Source organism: Marmota marmota, unplaced genomic scaffold (assembly GCF_001458135.2).
Source record: "Marmota marmota marmota unplaced genomic scaffold, marMar, whole genome shotgun sequence".
NCBI lineage: Eukaryota > Metazoa > Chordata > Mammalia > Rodentia > Sciuridae > Marmota > Marmota marmota.
Window position 1 is genome coordinate 1,829,938 of NW_025999895.1, and position 21,661 is coordinate 1,851,598.

A 21,661-nucleotide genomic window follows, 5' to 3' on the forward strand; every position below is an offset into this window, starting at 1 on the left:
AATCAAGACATGAAAGGTCAGAGTGGAAGGAGTCTACTCTCAAACGGGGGTGGGAGGAGGCCTCCACTTCCATCTATGGTAGGACAGAGAGGTGAGAGCAGCAACTCAGGGATGGTGGAAAGCACCCCACCTCAAGCAACAGCGCCATGGCCCTCATGGGTACATGGCTCTCGCCTCGGGACGCCACTTCTAGAGACACAGTCAACCAGACACGCAGGGATAAGTGTCCGCCATTAGCACAACGCTGCTCGCAAGGCCAAAGCCTTGGAAACAGCCCAGTGGTTACCGCGGGGGCTTCATAAATCATGTCTGGCATGTCCATCTTTTTAAAAAGAAAATATTAAAAAGAATAAAAAATACAGAAGGTTGGTCAAGTGAATTAAAAATGGAAGTTAAAAACATTACATAGACTGGGCACTATCTACCCACCTACTTTCCTTCCTACCCACCTACTCACCTAACTACCTATCTAGCCACTCACCCACCTACCTACAGTGGTAGAGTGCTTGCCTAGCATAAGTGTGACCCTAGGTTCCATCCCAGCACCACAAAAAATAAAAATCATTTCCTCTCTGATAGGATACACAAGATATGGTAGAAATTACTACTAGGATAGGAACCAGGAAGGAAGGAAATAACATTTTTTTCTTTTTTGGTGCTGGGGATTGAACCCAGGGGTGCTTTACTACTGAGCCACATTCCCCAGACCTTTTTATTTTGAGGAAGGGTCTCACTAAATTCCCCAGGCTGGCTTTTAATATGTGATCCTCCCACCTCAGCCTCCCGTGTAGTTGGGATTCAGGTATGGGCCACTGTGCCTAGCAAGAGAAGAATTTTTATTGTTCATTGTATGCTTTTTTTTGGTACCACCTGAAAAATACAATAAATTTTATAACAAAAGACTTGAAAGCTAGTTAAAAGAAAATCTTGCTATGTGTCTTTTTATCTTCAAATAACTGAAACAAAGAACACAGTTTCAATCCCTGTCTGCAAAGTCTGAGTCCCTTCTGGCAACACAAGCCACCTTCAAGGCACAGGGAGAGCTGCTGGACCTCTGCCCTTGGCTTAATGAAAACCTCAAATACAGAGAAAGAAAGCCACTGGGTGATAATGGGAACTTGCTCTTTCTTGGCTGGCAGTAATGCTCTGGCAGGGATTTCCTTCTGCTTCTCTCAAGCTATAAGACAAATAACAAAATAAGATCAGCTAGTTTCCCACCTGGTGCCTTCCCAAAGGATTAACATACCTAATCCTCCTGCCCCTGGAGACTTTTCTTGTATGCCCAGGTCCCTGGGGGATGCTTCCTGCGTGCTTGCAGGGCAGGCTGCAATAGAGGCTGCAGCGCCCCTGCAGACCCCAGTGCCCAGGGGCTCTGCTGCTTTGCTCATTTCCTGGGCCAAGGAGTAGTGTCCCAGGCGCATGAGACAGGAAGAGCCAAGGTCTCTGGTGTTGTTGCGCCAGGTGTGGGTGAGGAGGGGATGACCCTGCCTCGCCCTCCTCTACACTGTGACCCTACCCCTCTTCTCTTCTCCAGGGGCTTCTACTTCTTGTTAAGGGGCTCGGAAGCAAGGCCTGTGGGCCATGCAGTCTACACAACACTGCTCTGCACTGCTGCGCCTTGTCATGCTTTGAACCCTTTGAACCCTAGGACGACAAAGCATAGGAATGCACGGCACCTGCCCCCACAGCCTCACCAGGTCAGAGGGGACTGCAGGCCCCACCTGTTCACGGGCTCATCCCCCACCCCCACATCGAAGGCAGCTGAAAGGCCATCTCTCACCTCCTCACACCCTCCCTCTGCCCTCTTCCTGTTCACCAGGCACAGCCTCCACCCTAAAGTGTAGACAGGAGCTGTGGGTCTGGGAGAGCTCCTCCTCTTGCAGCAACTCAGGAGCCCCACATTGGAGGATCCAGAGCCTTTGCACACCTCACCCTGCAGCATCTTGACTGGGAAGGCCCAGCCCAGCCCGGCAGCAGCTGCCTTTCCCTGGAAGGCATGAGGAAAGGCAAAGGGCCGGCCCCACGCAGATCCCAGGTGGGACAGCCCTGTGGTGGTCCTGAGGCCTGTGGCTCTCTAATGAGAGTTTTCGGAAATAGGCCACTTGAGAAACTGGCAAGATATGGTCTCAAGTTTTATACCCTTTAACATCAAGGAAATAATTTTTTAAAAATAGTCTAAAGTTTTCTAGCACTTCTCCAAAGGAAATTAAATTTGCTGATAGTCTTCTGCTATAGTAAGCAAACATGAAATGCTAGAAATTCTCAGAAAAGAGGGTTCAAGTTTACAATAATAATAATAGTGGCCTTTTTTCTTGGACTCTACTGCATTCTCACTATGGAAAAAGTAATCATTTTAGTACATCATAGGTATTGTCTGGTATACATACTGCTTCTGTAAAAATCACAAATATATTTTCCAGATACTTGTATGTTTAAGAACCTCATGACCTGTGTCGTGTAGTTCACGACATACTGCAGCAACTAAGATCATCCGAGGGGTGCCAAAATGTCAAAACCACACACCCCCCCGGGGGGGAACAGTGTGGAGGCCAGCCCAGGAGCAGGGGGTTAACCATAATAAAGGTCAGTCAGAGGCAGTGTTGAGGCAAAACCCCAACCCATACAAAGGAGGTGAAGGGGCTGAAGCTGACTGTGACCACCCTCCAGGAGCGGGTGACAGCCGTGTCTGCTCCACAAGTGCCACTTCAGGGACACTAACATTTCTGGGCCATTGGCTCCTGCTGTTGGATGCTGGGCATGCTGCAGAAGGGAGATCAATCTCTCTCCTCTGAGAACAGCACATGCCCATACGCCCACAGCCCAGGGAAGGGTGGTGACAGATCCAGATGAGATTACAGTCCCCACCTGTGAGTTAAAGGAAGCTTCCTCCTGGAGGTGCTTGACAGGAACCAGCCCTCGGGAGGATGCCATAACATGTGGCTAAGAACTCTGATTCACATTCCCAGCTCTTTACAAGAAGATGTACTTAGAATTTCTCAGAAATTGGGAGTTGATTCTTCAGAACTGAACTGCTTTCCCTGAAAAATCAAGAGCTCTTCTTGCCCAGGACCAAACTCCTTTTGGTATTAATTACATCTCATCTGCATCCACTGGGGTAGGCCATTCCCTCCAGCCTGCCCGAAAGCTGCCCCTCTCTGGGTGTCCTCCACACAATTTCTTCCCCACTGTCCTGACTGCTTTAGTCTGTTTCGAGCTGCTGTGACAGAATGCCACAAACTGGATAACATATAAAGACAAGGAAGTCATTCCCACAGTTCTGGAGGCTGGGGGCCCAAGGTCAAGGTGCCAGTATCTGTAGGGCCTCTTTGCAGCATAACCAGGCAAGGGCTTCGCAGGGTGAGACAGCGAGCTTGTGAGCTAGGGTCTCCCCCGCCCCGCCCCCCACGCCGCCATGCCACCACAGGGCCCACCCTCGTGACCTCATCTTACTCTAATCATTCCTAAAGGCCCAACCTCCAGATACCTTCAGCATATGGATTTATGGGTTAAGTTCCCAAAACAGGAGTTGGGGGTGCATTTGAATACAGCTCCACCACCTCTCTGATGCTCACCTATCCCAGCTCCCGTCACTGCAAGCAGGGGTCTCCCCACAACACCACCGTCCCCACTGCTCAACTTCACACTCAAGCTCCAGGTTTAAACTCCACCTGGGCATCCATGGCCACAGCACCTTCTCCTGCCACCTCTTCCAGGTCACGGTCCAGTCTCAGCTGCTTGTTCTGCCTCACCTCTCTCCCTAGCCCACCACGGCGCTGCCCAGTGACCCCTGAACCCTCCAGAAGCTCATCCACTGGCCTCTCTTGCCACCCAAACCCACCCTTCACACCACCGCAGTGGGAGCAACAAAACCTGTGGGGAGCCATCCGTGACCCATGTGTGACCCATGTGTGAACTAAAACAAGGTGGAGGCCATTAGGCAGTATCAGGAACTCCCTGCTGGTGTGAGAATGCCTAATTCATGTGGCTTCCTCCCTAGCTCCACCACAAGTTCAGCACAGCACCTGGAGTTGAGCGTGACCCGTTAAGAACCGAACAGCCTGCTCACAACCACCCATCCTGTTTTTTGGTGAAGAAGCTCTTATGGATCCCTTTTGATCTGTACTGCTACATATAAAGCAAGCGAGGGTTCCTTTTGTTAGAAGCTGTACCCCTCTGGTAGGCCTAAACCGTCAGTGCCCCAGGTCTGAATACCCATTTCTGGTCTCTCGTGTTTATTTCATGGTACTATTTTCCTAGCTTTTATTTCACAGCCAGCCCATCCCTCCGACGGGAACCCTTTCCCTGGCCCACGTGAGACATGAACGAGGAAAAGCCACCTGATGCGCTGGGGGCACGCTCTGCTTTAGTACCAGCACCCTGTCTCTCCTTCTCTCTCTCTAATCCCTGGTTTGGACCCTGGGCTCTCACGGCTTGGAGTTCCTTATTCTTCCCCCAAAAATGCATGCTGGCTTCTGAGCCATTGGGTTTCCCCAAGACATCGCCTCCACCTTCCTGTGCAGAGGCTCCCCCTCCTTCCCCTCTTCATGACTGGGGCAGCATCCCTTCTCCTGGAGGCCTCCTGGGACTCCACTGCCCACCACTGGCAGGCCTGGTGCAGCTCTACAGGGCCACGTTCTCTCTGTACATCATCAGTCTTTCTGTTTGACCCAGGCCTACAACCAGTTATTACCATTAGTGGTTATGCTTTCCATTTGTTTTCTCCTTGACAACAACCTGCTACTCCCCAGTTAATGCCCAGAATGTGCAAGACCAAGAGTTTGGTCTCTGAAAGTATTACTGGCATAGGTAAATAAATAACAGGGATTCCAGCGGAAAATGAAAAATCATCTTAAACTGAAATGTAAAGCCACGTAAGACTCCAGCTCCATGTTCAGTAAATCCAGCAGGGGAGGAGATGTGGGAGTAGCCTATCCATCCCGGGTGAGGTGGCATGGGCTTCATGCAGACAGGAAGGCCACAGGATTTAGCACCTGTATGAGCCTGCAAAGAACAGAGATGGCCTCAGTTGTAATGGACTTGATAGAGCAGAGGGGGAGACAAAAAAAAAAAAGGTACCGAGTGAGGAAACCCTTCTCTGCAAAGAGGGAAAGAGGAGTCCAAAAGCTAGCTGGGAGTCCAAGCAGTATGTGGCCCCTTCTGCCCCACAGCATGCTGCTGTGTGGATCCTGATTAATGGCCACAGTTCCCGGTACCACTGCCCGAAACAAACCAGGGAGTGGAGAGGGCAGAGGAATCAAGACAAGGATATGCCCCATGCCCAGACCCTGGCTTTCTGCTGAGATGGAGAAAAGAATCGGGGGCAGAATAAAATGGATTACAGGAAAGATGTCTCCAGTCAAGACTTGCATGCTCCAGGGCTTTCAAATCCCACGCTGTGCTCCCTATAGGGTATATGTACATCAAGTGCTTTGCTTTGCTGGACAGAGTAGGTTTTAAGATAGAAAGGCTTAGTCACAGGATTGCACAGAATCATGTGGCTTTATGGTTATCTACCTACAAGAATAATAGCCGTCTCTGGTGGCCTCAGAAGGGGGAAGATAAATCCACGGAAGGAAGAACAAACAGGACAACAGCCAATAAACAACTGGACCAAGACTGACTGAGGCCCAAGAGACCCACCTACTGTTTTTATGACCTTCCCATAGCCTGGTCAAGCTCCGACTGGACATCTGACATGCATGGATGTGTGGTCTTAGAATCCAGATCCAGCAATTCAGAAAAGAAGACCTGGCTCCCATGGAGCTCACGTGTGAATGGGAACACAGAGACGACCCGTACAGGCTGTGAGAAGGTTGGGAAGAAAAGGAAGAGACGAGAGGGAGCAGGTGCGTGGCACATGTGGAGGCCAGGAAGCACCTGCTGGCAAGATGATGCTGAAATAAGAACACCCTGCATCTCCATCCAGGAGCAGATACTGGGTATCTGCAGAGAAGGCCATGGGCAAGAGAAAAGGTCCTACCCTGTGGGGAGTGGCTGCCTGGCATGCCTCAGGTAAGAAGGTTCTTCTATGAATGCAGTCGTGTTGACTAACGGAGCACCATTCAGATTTTCCACTTGTCCATTTGATTCAGTAGTTCAACTGTAATTGGCAGTTTTCTCCCCCTGAAGAGCTGGTCTGCTGAGCTATGGTGACACGCCTGTCTCACTCCTGATGCTAAGGAAGCCTGTGCTACCCAGAGAGGGAAGTGCCAGCTGTGTTAGTCCTCTCTCTTGTCCTGTCTCTATTCTACTAATTTCTGCTCTTCATTATCTCTTTCTTTCTACTCAGGGTTTAATATGCTCTTCATTTTCTATGGTCTTAAGATAGAAAACAGACTTCAGTTTTAAAGCTTTCTCTTTCTTGATATGTTTTCATTTATCATTTTATAATTTATCATATTTCTTATATTGAGGAATTTTACTTGTACCTTTTTACTGACTCTCAAAGTGCACTTTAGGATACAATTATGAGAGCTTAGAGCTTGAGTCTAAGAATGACAAAAAAAGAAAAAAAATGAAACAAAACAAAAAACAAGAAGAAGGTCAAGGAGAGAAGCCTAATGCAAAAAAGAATAAATAACATTTCAGCAAGTAACTGAAGGAACAGTAGCACTGTGTGTGTCCAGACGTTTCTGGGAGTCACAGGTTCAGTGATGTAGGCAGGCTGCTCACTGCCTCTGGGTGGAGTCCAATCAAACAGTTGATGTTACAAAAACTCACCTATTTCCAACCGTTAGGATTACAGGTGATAAAATGTTTCACTGTCTGGATGACAGAATGTCCATCCAGTTGAACTTCTGTGTTAATCAACTTTGTGTCGCTGCTTTCTAAGAGCTAAAGCTATGCTTCCATAAAGCCCTGTTTTAACTGTATAATACAAGTTTTGACATCATATTTTCATTATCATCTTGTTCAAACTTTGACTCATGTTAGTTCATCTCCAGGTACTCGGGGCTTCCCTAGATGCACAATTTCAAGTCTCACAGTCAGGGAACACATTGTACACTTCAGTCCTTCACACTACGGAGGCACCCGCCTGTGCACACTGCACCTTAGAGAATGTGTGCCTGCAGTGTGTGTGTGAGAGTTGGGTGCGGGGAGAGGGGGCGGTCTCCATAGTGTTTGAGGCAGCGTGATTCAGAATACTGCTCAATTTGCAGGGGGAGTAAAAAATAAATAAATAAATAAGTTAGGCCTAGGTTTTCCTCATATGGAACTTAACTGTTAATTTAACCTATCAATTCTAAATATCAGTTGAAATCTATTGATTATGAAGGAGGATATTCACAATTCCAGCGAGGCCTATGTATTTTGCTTATTTCTCACTTTAAGTCTGTCTACTCGGCTGTGTTTCAAACTCATGCTAAGCATGTGAAGGAACAGGATGGCTTGGGACAGCATGGCCTGTCCCTAGGAAACGCCCCCTTCATCCCGCAGTGCTTTTCATCCTGGAGTGACTTGGCGATTAATGACACAGCCAGGCCAGCTTCTTCCCGGGTAGCACTGGCAGGACAGAACTTTCCTTTCTTTTCAGCCTTCCTAAGTCTGTATTCATAGTGCACCTCTGTGGACAGCAAGACAGTTCGTCTTATATTTTGATCCAGTTTGACAAATTCATAAAGAAGCAAAACAAGTAAACCAGAGCTTAGAACATTCTGGCAAATAACTGGTCTTCAAAAAGTCAATGTTCACTGTTCATAAATAAGATAAGAGTCATATACCTTATAAAGGACTGATATCTAAAATGTATAATGAATTCTTAAGACTCAACAATAATAAGATTTAAAAAGAAAACAAACAAACAAAAAACCTGTTTTTAAAAATGGGCAGGGCTGGGGACATGGCTCAGAGGTAGAGCACTTGCCTGGTACGCACAAGCCCTAGATCTGAATAGGCACCTCACCAGAAAGACATGCAGGTGGTAATTAAGCATATGAAAAGATGCTCAATGTAATATATCATTAAAGTTGATGAATAACGAGAATTACATATCAAACAATATTAAGAAACCACTACACACCCAATAGAATGGATAAAATCCAAAACATCAGCACCACCAAATGCTAGTGAGGATGTAGACCACCGGGAACTCTTGCTTCGTGCTGGTGGGGAGGCAAGTAGTACAAACACTTTGGAAGAATGGCAGTTTCTTACAAAGCTAAACACACACTTACATAATTTAGGAATCATGCTCCTGTAAATACAACCAAATGAGTTGGAGATATGTCCACATGAAAACCTGGATGTGGATGTTAATGCTTTGTTCATAATAGCCAAAACCTGGAAGAGACCGAGATGTCGCTTAGGAGGTGAACACCTGAGCTGGGGCACACCAGACGGGAGTACCAGTTGGTACTAAAAGGAAATGTGCTGTTGGGCTGAGAGAAGACACAACAACCACAAACCGGAAGAAAACAGATACACACCCGTGTCTAATAAAGGCCAGTATCTCAGATGTGCAGGAATTCCCTCAGGTACCACCTGCATGTCTTTCTGGTGAGGTACCTGTTCAGATCTAGGGCTTGCAAGACAGGCGAGTGCTCTACTTTGAGCCATGTCCCCAGCCCTGTCCATTTTTAAGGTCAGGGGTCTGTCTTCTTATTGTTGGGTCTCCTCGCCAGCTTGGAGTGGGGTCCCGGTGGTCCACACCCCACCAGCATTTGGTGGTGCTGGTGTTTTTACTCTGTCCATTCTTTTGAGAGTTCTGAAAAGACAAACCACAGCGAGGCGGGAGACAGCAGGGAGGAGCGTGGGGAGGCCCAGCACAGGGGACTGCAGGGCGTCTCTCTGCAGCCAAGACCCCAGGCGGCCTCCCCGCAGCTGCCCCGCCTTCCAGAAACTCTCACAGTGTGTGTGAAGGCAAGAGATGTCCCCAACTTGCTTCCTCAGGTCACGGCTGTACTGAAGGGTCAGAGTAAGCAAAGACAGCAATGGAGAGAAAACTCCAAGCAACCCTCATCGTGAACACAGGTCTAAACTATCAAGCAGAATACCAGCACAAGGAGCTCAATTCATAATGACGAGCAGGTTATCCCAAGAATGGAAGGCGTGTACCATGTTATAAAGCCATAAACTCTCACTCAACACAGTATCAGTATCGGGGAGATAACCTCGTGAGGAGCCTACCATACAGACACGGAACAGTGGCTTCAGAAACACCCTCACCAGCTCCTGACTTCTTAAAAAAAAAAAAAAAATCACACTGGGAATAGAACCTTCTGAATCTAATAAAGGTATTTCTTTCTTTTCCACAAAAGCAAACATCACACACCAACAGTGAAAGCAGCAGGCACTCCCGAAAACACGAGCTGGGGCAGATGCGAGCCAGCCAGGAAGCCGCACAGTGAAGAGGCCCAGCTGTCGGGAGGAGTAAAACTGCTACTGTTTGCAGATGCCATCACAGTCGGTTAGGAAAGTTCAAGAGGATGTCCTGAAGAATTAGAATCAACAAGAGAGTTGGAAGGTCAGCAGATACAACACAAACCAACTGCCTTTCCACGTGCCCTGAGGAGAACATCAGGAAGTGCAGGTCTTGATGAAGAGGACATGAAGACAGGTCTGGAAGACGGACTCCCCCCGGACCAGCTACCCAGGAACACGGTGCCAACAGGCTGTCTCCAGGCATACAGACCAAGGATGATCAGAGGACCAAAACTGGCCAGGGTCCCACTAAGCAGAGCCAGTCGCGGTAGAAACCGAGACTCACTGCAGGGGACGCTTGGAACAGAGTGGGAAGCTCAGAGACACACCCCACAAAAGCTGGTTTACTTTAAAGCAGGCACTGAAGGACAACAGAACAGGTAGGTACTCACTTATTGGATGTGTGTCCTTTAAGGGCATAATTTGTCACCTGGCCCACCACATTCTGCCATGATGTTCTGCCTAACCACAGGCCTCAAGACAAGGAGCCAGGTGACTGTGGACTAAAACCTATGAAACCTGGAGCCAAATAACCCATTTCCCTGTTTAAGCTGTTTACCTCAGGTATTTTGTCACAGCAATTGAAAGGTGGCACACACAGCGAGGAAGGTGGAAAGTTAAACATTAGTGCCATTTTGCACAGGAGAAGATGGGACCCATTTGAAGTCCCCAGCTCAGAAGGCACTGAGATGGCATGGCATGGCATCCATCAGTGAAACAATCTTTCAATCCGCATGCATCACAGGCCCAGCTTGGACCACAAGGGCCACTCTTCAGAGCAGAAGTAATGTGTGAAAAGCACACGTAGAATTATCACCTGCAGGACAGTCCCAATCCATCTACAGAGACTGGGCCCCAGGCCCCGTGCCTACATGTCCAACAAGCAGGGAAGACCTACAAAGAACAGAATGGTGATGATAGGCTCAGAATTCTAGCACCACACTTTGTCCAGGAGTAAGTCAAGGAGGGCATGCAAGGAAGGTGGGCTCCTTTCTGAACCAGCCAGTGGGTGTCTGGCAGTTCATTGTGCCATGTTTCCTTCCATTCTACTACTGTCATAATTACAGTTTTGAACCTCCGAACATTTCATACAAAATCTTAGAGGGCACTTAAATACACCTAGGGAGAAACAGCAGCCCCTGCAGGCAGAGCTGGGCCTGGCATCCTCCAACTGCCCTGCCTGCTCTGCCTTCTGTCCAGGGTCCTGAAGTCTTCCTCTAGGCCTCTCCACACCACCACCTGGGCCAAACGCTAGGAAACAGGACACTCCTGCAATCTTTCAATCCGCATTCAGTCACAGGGCCAGGAAGTTTCAGCGCTTGTCCGGTTCCTAAAGCTAGTAAGCAGCAACACCTGCAATGGTGTTTGCTGGACCGCCAACCAGTGCTGGAGAACACAATGGGGCCCGCTACATGCCCCCAGAGCTACCTTTGTGGAACATGGAGACAGCAGTGCAGCCAGCTGCTCTGTGGGAACCAAAAGCTCATGCGGGAGAGATGGAATGCCTGCTCAGCCCAGGAAGGTGGGAATCCTGCCCCGGCTTCGGGAATTACAAGTGATTGCAAGTTCGACCTCAGAGAGGGAAGGCTGAGGTGGCACTTGCAGGGTGGCTGGGCATTGGCTCCTTAGATAACTCAGAATGTTTTACTTTCCAAGAAAATCACAGATTCTCAAAACGAATTCTTGATAAAATTGACCAACTTGCAACTGTTGAGACTATAAGGAAGTGTTCTTTGGCCTCTCCACAGGGAACTGCCAATAGCCCCACGCATCAAGGATACTGCACATGCATGTACTTTGAGAATGACCAGCGTGTCCTCCAACAGAAACAGCTCCTGTGCCTGATCATCTATCAGCTTTAATCACTAAAACAGAGGTGATCCCAAAACTTCCAGCCAGGGAACTGGCCTGTGGTTCCTGTCTATCTGACTGCTCTCTGGTTGGCTGAAATACCACAGTTCAGCAGGAGCTATGGGGAGTTCACCTCTGTGACCACCTCAACTGACAAGCCTCTATCTAGCAAGAGGAAGGCAGGGTTCCCAGGGTGGGCTCACCTTGTTGAAGACCCAGACCTCGCCATTCACTGTGGGCCTGGGCACGCCGTGGCCATTGTAATGGAAGAGGACCCGCTCTTCCTTGGCATTCCGGCGCAGCGAAGTGCACAGCTTCTTGACCTCATCCACAGTTGGGTCCAGGCTCTGCTTATACCGGGCCTGTGGAAAGAGAAGAAATGAAAGGCTTACCACAACCCAGAACAGCCAGAAGGCACTCTATTCTGCCAGAGTCTGTAGCTAGTAGTGTGTGGTTCCAGACACAACCCCAGCCTCTGCCTTGTGCACTGGACAGAAACTCCCTTGCCCGACAGGGCAGGTATACGCACTCATTCATTTAACATACCGTCATTGGGAACGACTTCAAAGTCCAAAGGACATCAACACAGAGAGCCTGTCACATAGAACACAGGCCAGATACAGCTGCCACTTATAGTACTGAGTACTTGTCAGAAGAGGGAAACCCTCCTGAGAGCACTTCCACAACATGGAACAGAGACAGCTTGCTCAAAGGAGGGTCTGCAGTGCACATGGCAGCAACGGCAGAGCTAGGAAAGAGGCACAGCAGAAAGCCAACTGCCCGCCATATGCCAGCCTCGTCGCCTGCTTGAGGGCCTACACCCCTGCCACGGCCTGGACCTAGAAGCCCATAGTGCAGAACTCAAGGAATAAGCAGGATCTGAAACCACCACACAAAAATCAGACAAACAGCCAGATGAGTGGTGCACATCTGTAATCCCAGCAGCTCTGAAGGCTGAGGCAGGAGGATAGCAAGTTCAAAGCCAGCCTTAGCAACTGCGAGGCGCTAAATAACTCAGAGACCCTGTCTCTAAATAAAATACAAAATAGGGCTGGGGATGTGGCTTAATAGTTGAGTGTTCTTGAGTTCAATCCCTGATACCCACCAGGCTCCCAAAAATCAGACAAGCAATGAACAGGGGGCATTGTGGCAAAGAAAGCCCACCAATACAGCAATGAAGATTAACTACGAGGGGAAAGCAAGATGCATGTAAAATCTGATGGTGGGAACTTGCCATACTCTCACCATCCTGAAGGTGTCCACTCTCCCCAGGGTCGTTCACACATACCGCGCAGTCCCAGTCAATATCCTAACAAGCCATTCTAAGGAATTCGACAATCTGCCACTGAAATCCACATGGGAAAAATACAAACAAGAAAAGCCAAGGAAACCCATGGCAGGGGGCAGGGGGCAGGGGCTCCACAGACAAGACCACAGACTGGGGAACTGGCAGAATCAGGAGACAGAGCCACAAGACACCTGGGCTTCTCACAGCAGCAATCACACAGTCAAAACATGCCAAATGCTGACTTAGCTCAATGTTGTGCTGACCTGCAGGCACTCTGGGTCGGGAGGGTGGGCGAGGGCAGCAAGGAGCCTGGTCAATGACAAGGATGCTGAAGCCAATGATGAGGGTCTCTGCTTCCTATTTATCTGTTCTTGTTTGGTCACAGAGAACTTTTACTGGTAAATCACAACAGAGAAGAACTGGAAGAGCAGAGCTATAGGGACCCTGGGTGGTGCAGTGGAAGCAATAAGTAAGAATCCCGGCCACACCAGGACGTCAGTAAGAAGCCCCATCGACAGAGCAACACCATGCAGCGAAAGCATACTCTTCAGAAAGATGGCATCCTAGGAACACAGCGCAAGGGTGTGCCTGTAGTGACCGCTGTGCTCTCATCTTAAAAGCCTGTGTCTGTTCACTACTCTGAAAAGAAATGAAGTACATAAAGCCCACGCCATGATGCATTGTGAGGGAGAATGCAGCACAGCAGGAACGTGATCAAAGAAGGGCCTGTGAGGGAGCAGCGGGCCTGTGCACAGCTCTTGGCCAGGCCAGGCTGGCCAGGCTGGCCAGCACTGGCTGCCCTGAGCCTGCCACTGCTCCCAGAAGAGCAGAGAAGGGAAGCAAGCCAGAAGACCAGGGAGGCAGACTGCTCAGTTCCAGGTTTCCAGGCCTTGGGCAGAAAAGCAAGGTTACATGTGAGGGAAAAGCAAGAGACAGGGGCCCAACCTCGACCTGGAGTTGTCGGTCCATGTCTGACAACAAAAGCTAGGATGGCAAAGCAAACACTCTTCACAGGTTCCTTGAATTTTTTTGCACCTGGAAACAAAGCCCATCCAGAGACCACAAACCCAATTCACTAGAAGCAGCCCTTCCTGTACTGAGGGCAACTGGGCAGCCCTGCACTGGTGTGGCAGGGTTAGGGTCCAGCGAGATGGAGCCCCTCTCAGTGCTTCCTCCCTTCCGACTGGAATGCTGTTTGCAAAGTAAACAGTGTCATAGAGAAGAGCGATTTAGCAAGTAACACCACGCAAAGTGTTCAAGTTCATTTCCACGCATCGGGCAAGGTGTGTTGACAACCACATGGGGGCTCGGTCAAGGCTGGTCCTCAGGGAGCCAGACCCCACCTGGAAGGAGGACGTATGCCGAGGAGCAAAGAGTGCAGGGGTGGGATGTTGGTGCGGGGCAGGGAAGATGGGCATCGCTGCCCCGGAGACCAGCCACGTCTAACTCACAGGTTCCAGAAGAGCCTATTCAAGGCCCAGCTCTTTGGCAAAATTCCTTCCTGGACCCTGTCAGCAGGAAGTGGTCTTTTCTTTCTTTGATCTGACATGAGCTGTTCACTGCCCACTTATGTGACACTGAGGCAGATGCCACAGACAGTTGAGTGTGCCCTTCAATGCAGGGCACCACGTCCTCTCCACACAACAACACACTCAGTTACCAGCAAGTAGTTTCTGAGTGACTATCAGACTGCTAATGACATTGATTATGAAAATCAGTAAAGAAACAAACAAATCAAAATGATGAAATCCTACAGGATGCTGCTGTGACATGAGTGAAGACCAACAAGATGTTGGAAAGTGAAGACACCTGGATGTGGGCACACTACGCCCTTCAGGTCCGCACACTGTGCTACTCTCAGACTCCAAAGCGGGAAAAGGGCTGGGCGTAGTGCCTCGGTAGAGCTCCCGGTGGCATATGCAAGGTCCTGCAAATAAGGGCCTGCAGTGCACATGGCAGTAATGGCAGAGCTAAGAAAGAGGCACAGCAGAAAGTCAACTGCCCGCTATACGTGTCTTCACTTTCCAACATCTTATTGGCCTGGGGTCGATCCTCAGCACCAAAAAATAAAAGCTAAAGAGTTAGGAAAAAAAGCAGGGCTGGGGATGTGGCTCAAGCAGTAGCACACTCGCCTGGCATGCGTGCGGCCCGGGTTCAATCCTCAGCACCACATACAAACAAAGATGTTGTGTCCACTAAAAACTAAAAAAAAAAGAACAAATATTTTTAAAAAAATTCTCTCTCTCTCTCTCTCTCTCTCTCTCTCTTAAAAAAAAAAAAAAAAAAAGAGTTAGGAAAAAAGTAGAGAGAAACACCCTTGATCATCACTGATCCATTGTTTGTTTGTGCTGGGGGCAAGCCTGAAACGGGATGCTGAGTCTTACTAATCCTGCAAAACATTATGAGAACAGATGACAAATGAAAACCTGGTTCCAGGGGAAGCAAGGGACATTCTCTCCACACACCTCGACCTTGGCTACGTGCCCTCTGCAACTACATCCACACAGGCAAGTACATTCTGAAATCAGAAAATAAATTTGAAATAGAGCTAGACATTCTCTCTAGATAACAGACACAGGGGACAGGTCAATCTGTGGAGACTCCTGCCAAAGCGCACAGAGCAAGCTACCTCCCTCGGCCCCAGCAAGAACAGCAAGCACACAGAGGATCGGGAACCCACTTGCCCGGCCAAATCACCCCAGCCAGTGGACAGGACCCACAAAAACCCAAAACCTGGAGCTTCCTCTGACTCATGGCTGCTATGGCAGTCAAATAGATCAGCAAACCACATCCCACTTGGGCAGAAATTTTGCTCTGGGCCTTATGTAAATCACACAAATACCTACACATTCCTCATCCAAGTGCTCCGTAAGATGGACCAGCTCAGGAGGGTACTCAAAAAACACGTTAGCAGGAGAAGCCACAGCTATGAGCTCCAGGATAGCTTGTGCTTGGAATGCTGGTACAGGGAGAGGTCCTGCTTCCATTAAGGCACTTAGGGGTCCATGCAGGGAATGCCCCAGACAGAAAGGCAGGACTCAGCAACATATTTTCAATTAGTGCTAAAAGGAGTCTGAATTTGCTATTTATTTTCTGCAAGCATAGAAAATCTGACAGCAATTTTATTTACCAGCAAGGGAAATGCCAGAGAAACTGTATGGAGAGAAGCCAGGTTCCTGTGAGCTCAGTGGTTTCTAGTTGTCTGTGAGCACCCCTTGGAGAGGGGCAGGACTGGCTCCATGAGTTTTGTGCGGTGTGCCCAGGACACTCTCCCCAGACAGAACATTACATGTGGGGTACGTGGGCACAGGCCAGGGAATAGCACCTCTGCCCTCAAAGAAGCCAGGAGGAAGTGCTAGGAAGGGACCTCCTTTCCCTGCAGAGGGGCATTTGGGGATCTGGAAGCTGACAACGGACGGGAGGACATTTCCCTTCTCCCCAACAGGGACAGCCAGGGCAGGAGTGACAAGGAAACCTCCAGAGAATGCAGCCTCTTGGCAAGGAGGGGAGGCCACGCGCCTTCAAGCTGTTTCTCCCTCACAGGCTGGCAAAAATGTCATACCTCCAGTATCATTGGCAGTGTCACTGGACAAAGTGACAAAAACAGCAAGTGTGTCTTGGTGAGCATGTTTACTCTCCACCCATGGGAACTTGTTTCCTGATGGTTCCTGCATCCCAGAAAGTACAGGAGTGTGGCTGTGAACCACGCTACCTACCATCAGAGCAGCATCTAAAGCCACCACCCAAACAGCCACACTGGCCAGCTGAACCCAGCTTTCTGAGCAGCACTGCCCACGCCTCGGGCTCAGGCAGGAGTCAGGCAGTGTCAGTGTCTCACACACACAGCTCCACCAGGGAGACAGGTCACCTGGTTCTACCCTGCAACCCCAGCTGAGGGTCTGCCATGAGATGGCGGACACTGGCCTCTCCTCACCCACTGACACCACTCACTCCTCACGAACAAAGGACACATTTCTCAGAGTCGAAGAACTTGTAAAGTCATCAGCTACAGACAGACCAGAACAGAAGGTGCATAGGACTTGCCACTGGCGGTCACAAAAAGAAAGAGAAAGGGCCCAGACCTGCGGCCGTGGCGCGGGAGCTTCCCACGTTGGGTGTCGGCTGGCTGTACCTGCCTTGCTGGGCTACAGAAACCCCCGTGGGAAGTCAGGAGACAGAGGTCACTGAAAGACAAGCCACCCCAAATGGGAACAGGCCCCACTGCTAAGACCACACAGCTGCCCTGGGAGGCCACCCCCTGCGGGGCAGTTTCAGCGAGCTGCTGAGCCCACACCCTCTGCTACAGCAGGGCTCTGCTAGGTTCCACTCTCCCCCGCACAGCCCTCCATCTAGGGCCCATGGAGTCGGAGCTCCGCTGAGAACCCACTGCTCTGTCTCCTGAGATCACTCCTAAACAGGAGTGCCGTTCTTCCCAAACACACACCGGGCCACAGAGCAGGGGTCACTCAGGGACACCAGTGAGATTAGGGATTCGTTATTTCTGACCTTGGCTCCAGCAAGGTCTTATCTTTGGGGATTGGGAAGGAAAAAATAAAAAGATTCGGCCTCATTGTTGCTTCCTTACCTATCACAGCAAGGGGACACATTAAAGGACCAGCATGAAAGGCACCTCGGATATTAATAATACGCCCCCCGGGGTTGACAGGAATTAATTAATATTTTTAAGAGCTTTGAAATGAGAAACACTAAATTAAATGTCACGGCACTGTGGTGAGGCTTTGTTTCAGTGCAGGAGCGCAGGGTGATGGCTCCCGGCTGGGAGAAGGGAGAGGCAGTCGCACCTGGTCGTTTGGGGAGTTTACAACCATTTTCACTGGGCACACAGAGTGACAAAGCAAGTCTCTACATCACTGCCTGGTGTGCTAGATGTGGCTCCGGAAAAGCTAAATCTCAAGATGTAGTAAAATGTACGCACAGGGACTTTGAAGCTGGCAGTAAAGAGAATAAAAGATAAATAACTGAAGACCCAAAGAAAGCCCACTCCTCGGTTTAACAAAGACGCAGCAGCTCCGAGTGAGTCCCAGTTCCTTCTCAGTGATGGTCTCCTCCCCAGGGACACCCGGCAACACACGATACTAAGGAGGGTAAAAGGGTCCCTGGCATGGGATTCTGCAGCCCATGCACAGCTGCCCGGCCCCCACTGAGGACAGCCTCCAGGCACCGCAGGGCCAGTGCGGCAGGCTCTGTTCCCCATGGTGCAGGTGGCAGTATGGGACCTCACACATGGTGATGTCACCTGAAGGAGAGCAGGGCCATGCTGGGAAGCAGCTGGGGCTCCATTCAGTGGTCCTCTCTGTGGACAAAATCCCACCACAAGAAGCCCTGGGTGGCAGTGGCAGCCAGATCCTGCTTCTGCAGGGCCTCTGGCACTGGCGTCCTGCTGGACCAGGAAGGTGAGCACAGACAGCTATCTGCTATCCTCCCACCCCTCTACAGCCACAGGCACGTTTAAAGTTCGGATCCAAGGAGCTGAAATGCCTTCAAGATACTCTCAGAACTGTCCAGGAGGAAGAAACAAAGTGTTAGAACTCAGGCCAGCTCTGCCCAGGCTCCAGCCCACTCTCCCTCCCACCAGCATGCAAGGACTTCTGGGGAAATGCTGGGTAGGGAGGACCTATGAGCAGACCTGACCCTGCTCCCTGGCTTCCGGCAGCTCTGGCTGCTCCGGCCACTCCTCCCACTTCCAGTATTAGGATAAAAACAGGCAAGATCCTTTTCCCTTTTTTGGTACTGGGGATTGAGCCCAGGGTCCCTTAACAACTGAGCTACACCTCCAGTCTCTTTAATTTTTTATTTTGAGGCAGAATCACCCTAAGATGCTTAGGGTCTCTCTACATGCCCACACTGATCTCAAACTTGCAATCTTCCTCCTTCAGTACCCCAAGTCACTGGGCTTATAGGTATGTGCCACGGTGCCTGGCTGCAAGATTCTTTTAAAAAGCCAAAAGAGAAATGTTAAGATGGTATCTTACAGTTTATATGGAATGACCACATGCTCTACATAGAAAATCCACCTTTTGCCCTCTCCCCAGATTCCATCCCCAGTGCAACCCGACAGGGCCAGTGAGATCCCAAAGACCACAGCAGCTGTTCCCAGGTGTGAATGAATTGGGCATTTTACCAGAAAGCAGGTGTTAGGAGGCAGACCTCCTGTCTCTTCCCTCCTAAACCTATTCTTTCCTCTTCTCTTCCAAACGAAGCTGTCCACCCACAGCTGGACACCAAAACCAAGACTCATCCTTGACATTTCCTCCCCTTCCTCCCCTCCACACGATCACCCTTTTCAGTCTCGCTCTCAAAATCCTGGTTGCATCCGCTCACCTCTTTCCATCTGCACTAGCACAGCCATCACTTACCAGGCCAGCCACCAACTACCACCACCTCCACCACCATCACCACTGTCATCGTCGCCATCACCATCACTACCACCTTCATCAATCATCATCACCGCTGTTGTTGTCACCATCACTGTTACCATCCCCACCTTTGTCACAATCATCACCCCAGTCACAGTCATCATTGCTGCCACCAATGTTATCACCACTGCCACTTTTACCATAGTTATCGCTGCTGTTGTCATCACTGATGCCATCATTGTCATCAGTCACCATCACCATCATTACCACCATTGTCACCACCATCACAATCATCATCTTCATCACTGTCGTCATCACTATCACCTCATCACCATCACTACTGTTATCATTGTCACCTTTGTCACAATCATCATCACCACCACTTAGTACTTAGATTAATACAGTGAATTCCCAACTAATCTTCCAGCCTTGCTTTGCTCTCTCTAAATTCAATCTCAAATTTCAATATGTATCTCACTCAAGGCTTCCCACTGACTGTGCAATACTTCACAAAGGCCCACACATCCTCCAAGACCCCTAGCCCTGTCAATTTCTGAATCTGCATTTTAACCAGAATTTATTAAAGAAAGTATCCTTCAAGTCTTGGACTGGATCATATTCTCACCTACCTTTCCTCTATGCCCAATTCCAAGCTCTGCCTGGACACTTCTTTGTTCAGTCATCAAGTGCAAGGTTAAACAAGCCAATCTTGGATGCCCTCATAGACAATGGAGGGGCTCCCCTGGCCCGTGGCACTCCATGTCTCCATTTGCTGATTCTCTTTTCAAGTCTGTCCTCGTGCCCTAATAAGGACACACCCAGCTTGCCTCAGCATCGCAATGCCAGGCACATAGTTGGCGCTAGGTAAATATGTGGGAATGGGTGCATGAGCATGGGCAATAATGAGCAGACACTTCCTACAGAGTTCTCACAGTCCGTGAGCCTCTCTGAAGAACAGAGGTCCAAGGAATCTTCTCTCCTGGATTCTGACAACTCTGTCTGCGGGGTCAGAGTGCAGCAGCAGAGCAAGGCCTGCACTTCAATACTCACCCGCCACAGGCCCTTCACTGCCCTGGCAAACTGACCTGCTATGCCAGACAGGCAGGCCCGAGGGCTAGCGCCGCCTCATCAGCAGGCTCCCTTGGAACCCAACAGAACTGGACAGAACTCTATGGTGAGAGCACTCCTGTCTGTCTGGCCTGAGGAACCAGGAGAGTCTTCTAGAAGCGAGGAGGAGGAGGGTGAGCAGGATGTGTTCGCCTCTCAAAGCTTATAGCGGCATGACAGTCAAGAAAGAACAGTCCTTCTTCCAGACTAGGATAGAGAGCAGCAGCACATGCTACAGGACAGGTCACCGTATGCAGGGACCTTCCCGGGAGTAAAGTTTAAGGAGGAAAGAAAGGTGAAAATGAATGGGGAACAGGGCAAAAAACGTGGACCAGACAGCTTGGTGTACAGGTGCCTCCCACACAGCAGTGCCCATGCTTCCCTCCACATCTGCTTCCCTCCCCGGCCACTGTCCACGTGTCCAAGGTGTGGGGAAGGGCTGGCGCAGCATCTCTGCAGGGCAGGCCGTGCTCAGTGCTGAGGCACAGTGGTGGTGTGTGTGTCTATGCTCTCGCTGTGCTGTGCTCCAAGCTCTCTGCACATCATCGCCAGAGCTCAGCCTGCTCCTGCTGGACAGCCAGCTCCTCATGACCCAGCCTGGCACGGAGTCTGGGTTCCCTAGGTGGCAGGTCTCCAGCACAAGACACAGCTCCCTGCCATCCACGCCACCCGCCTTCACTCAGTCCTCCTGCCCTCCGACCACTCTGACTGCTGCTCCTGCTCCTCATCTCAGGTTGTGCCAAGCGCCTCCCTCAGAACCACCAGCTGTTGTGCACTAGCCCGTGGCTCCCGTGCTGCAGGGTCTCCTGTGCACATCTTAGTAGATCCCAGGCCAAGGCCTGCCTCACTCCTGCATGCCCAGCCTCTGGGCTCCAAGCCCCACCCTGGACTTAGCCACCCAAACTAGAACCCCCAAACCTCGGGCCTTCTTTAGCTATTCCTCTTCCACTCAACTCGGTCAGTGGGTTCCCAGGGCAGGTCCCTCCAACTCAGCTATACGCCTCTCTCTTCATTCAGGCCAAATGCCCTACTTTCAGGCCTTTGGGCGAATCAAGCTGCAAAAACCCCATCATTCTGTCAGCGATTTCTTCCAGACAACTGCCTCCTGAAAACAAACCCCTGGATGGCCATAGCCTCCAAGACACATGGCCGAACCCAAGGATGGTTTTCACCTGCCTGACTACAGGACACCCACACGCCCGCCAATCAGCCCAGCATTCTCTCTGCAGTCCCATCCCTGCTCTGGAGATTCTGTGCTTCTGCACAGCAGCACCTCTCCCCAGACATGGCCAACATCCTTACCATGGCTGAACACACCCACTCCATCCTCTGCGAGGGACCCACCCACACAAGGAGGCGCTACAGCTCTTCAGCTGCACAAGGGCACGTGGCCTGCTATCCCAGCTCCACAATCCTCAAGTCCACAGCAATGGAAGGAAGCCTTCTCCTCAAGTTCCTCTGATCCCATCTCTGGATACAGACGTCATCCAGGAGAAGTGTGTAGGGTGAACTACATTTGCTTTATCAACTGTTTACCTTTAATTAACTACAAGCCCCACAATGCCTGTATTATTCTGTCTCAACATGAATCTCAGGGCACACATTTCACCTGGAGATA

The 21,661-nt window shown here is 50.1% G+C and overlaps 1 protein-coding gene across 2 annotated transcripts in view; it reads right to left on the reverse strand.

Moving 5' to 3' along the window:
* Rptor (regulatory associated protein of MTOR complex 1) overlaps positions 1–21,661 on the reverse strand; it is a 341,575-nt gene that overhangs the window by 190,363 nt on the left and 129,551 nt on the right. For both annotated transcript variants that reach the window (XM_048797491.1, XM_015504082.2), the window contains exon 4: positions 11,475–11,633. In XM_048797491.1, the coding sequence (XP_048653448.1) occupies positions 11,475–11,633 (159 nt within the window). The remainder of the gene's footprint in view (positions 1–11,474; positions 11,634–21,661) is intronic.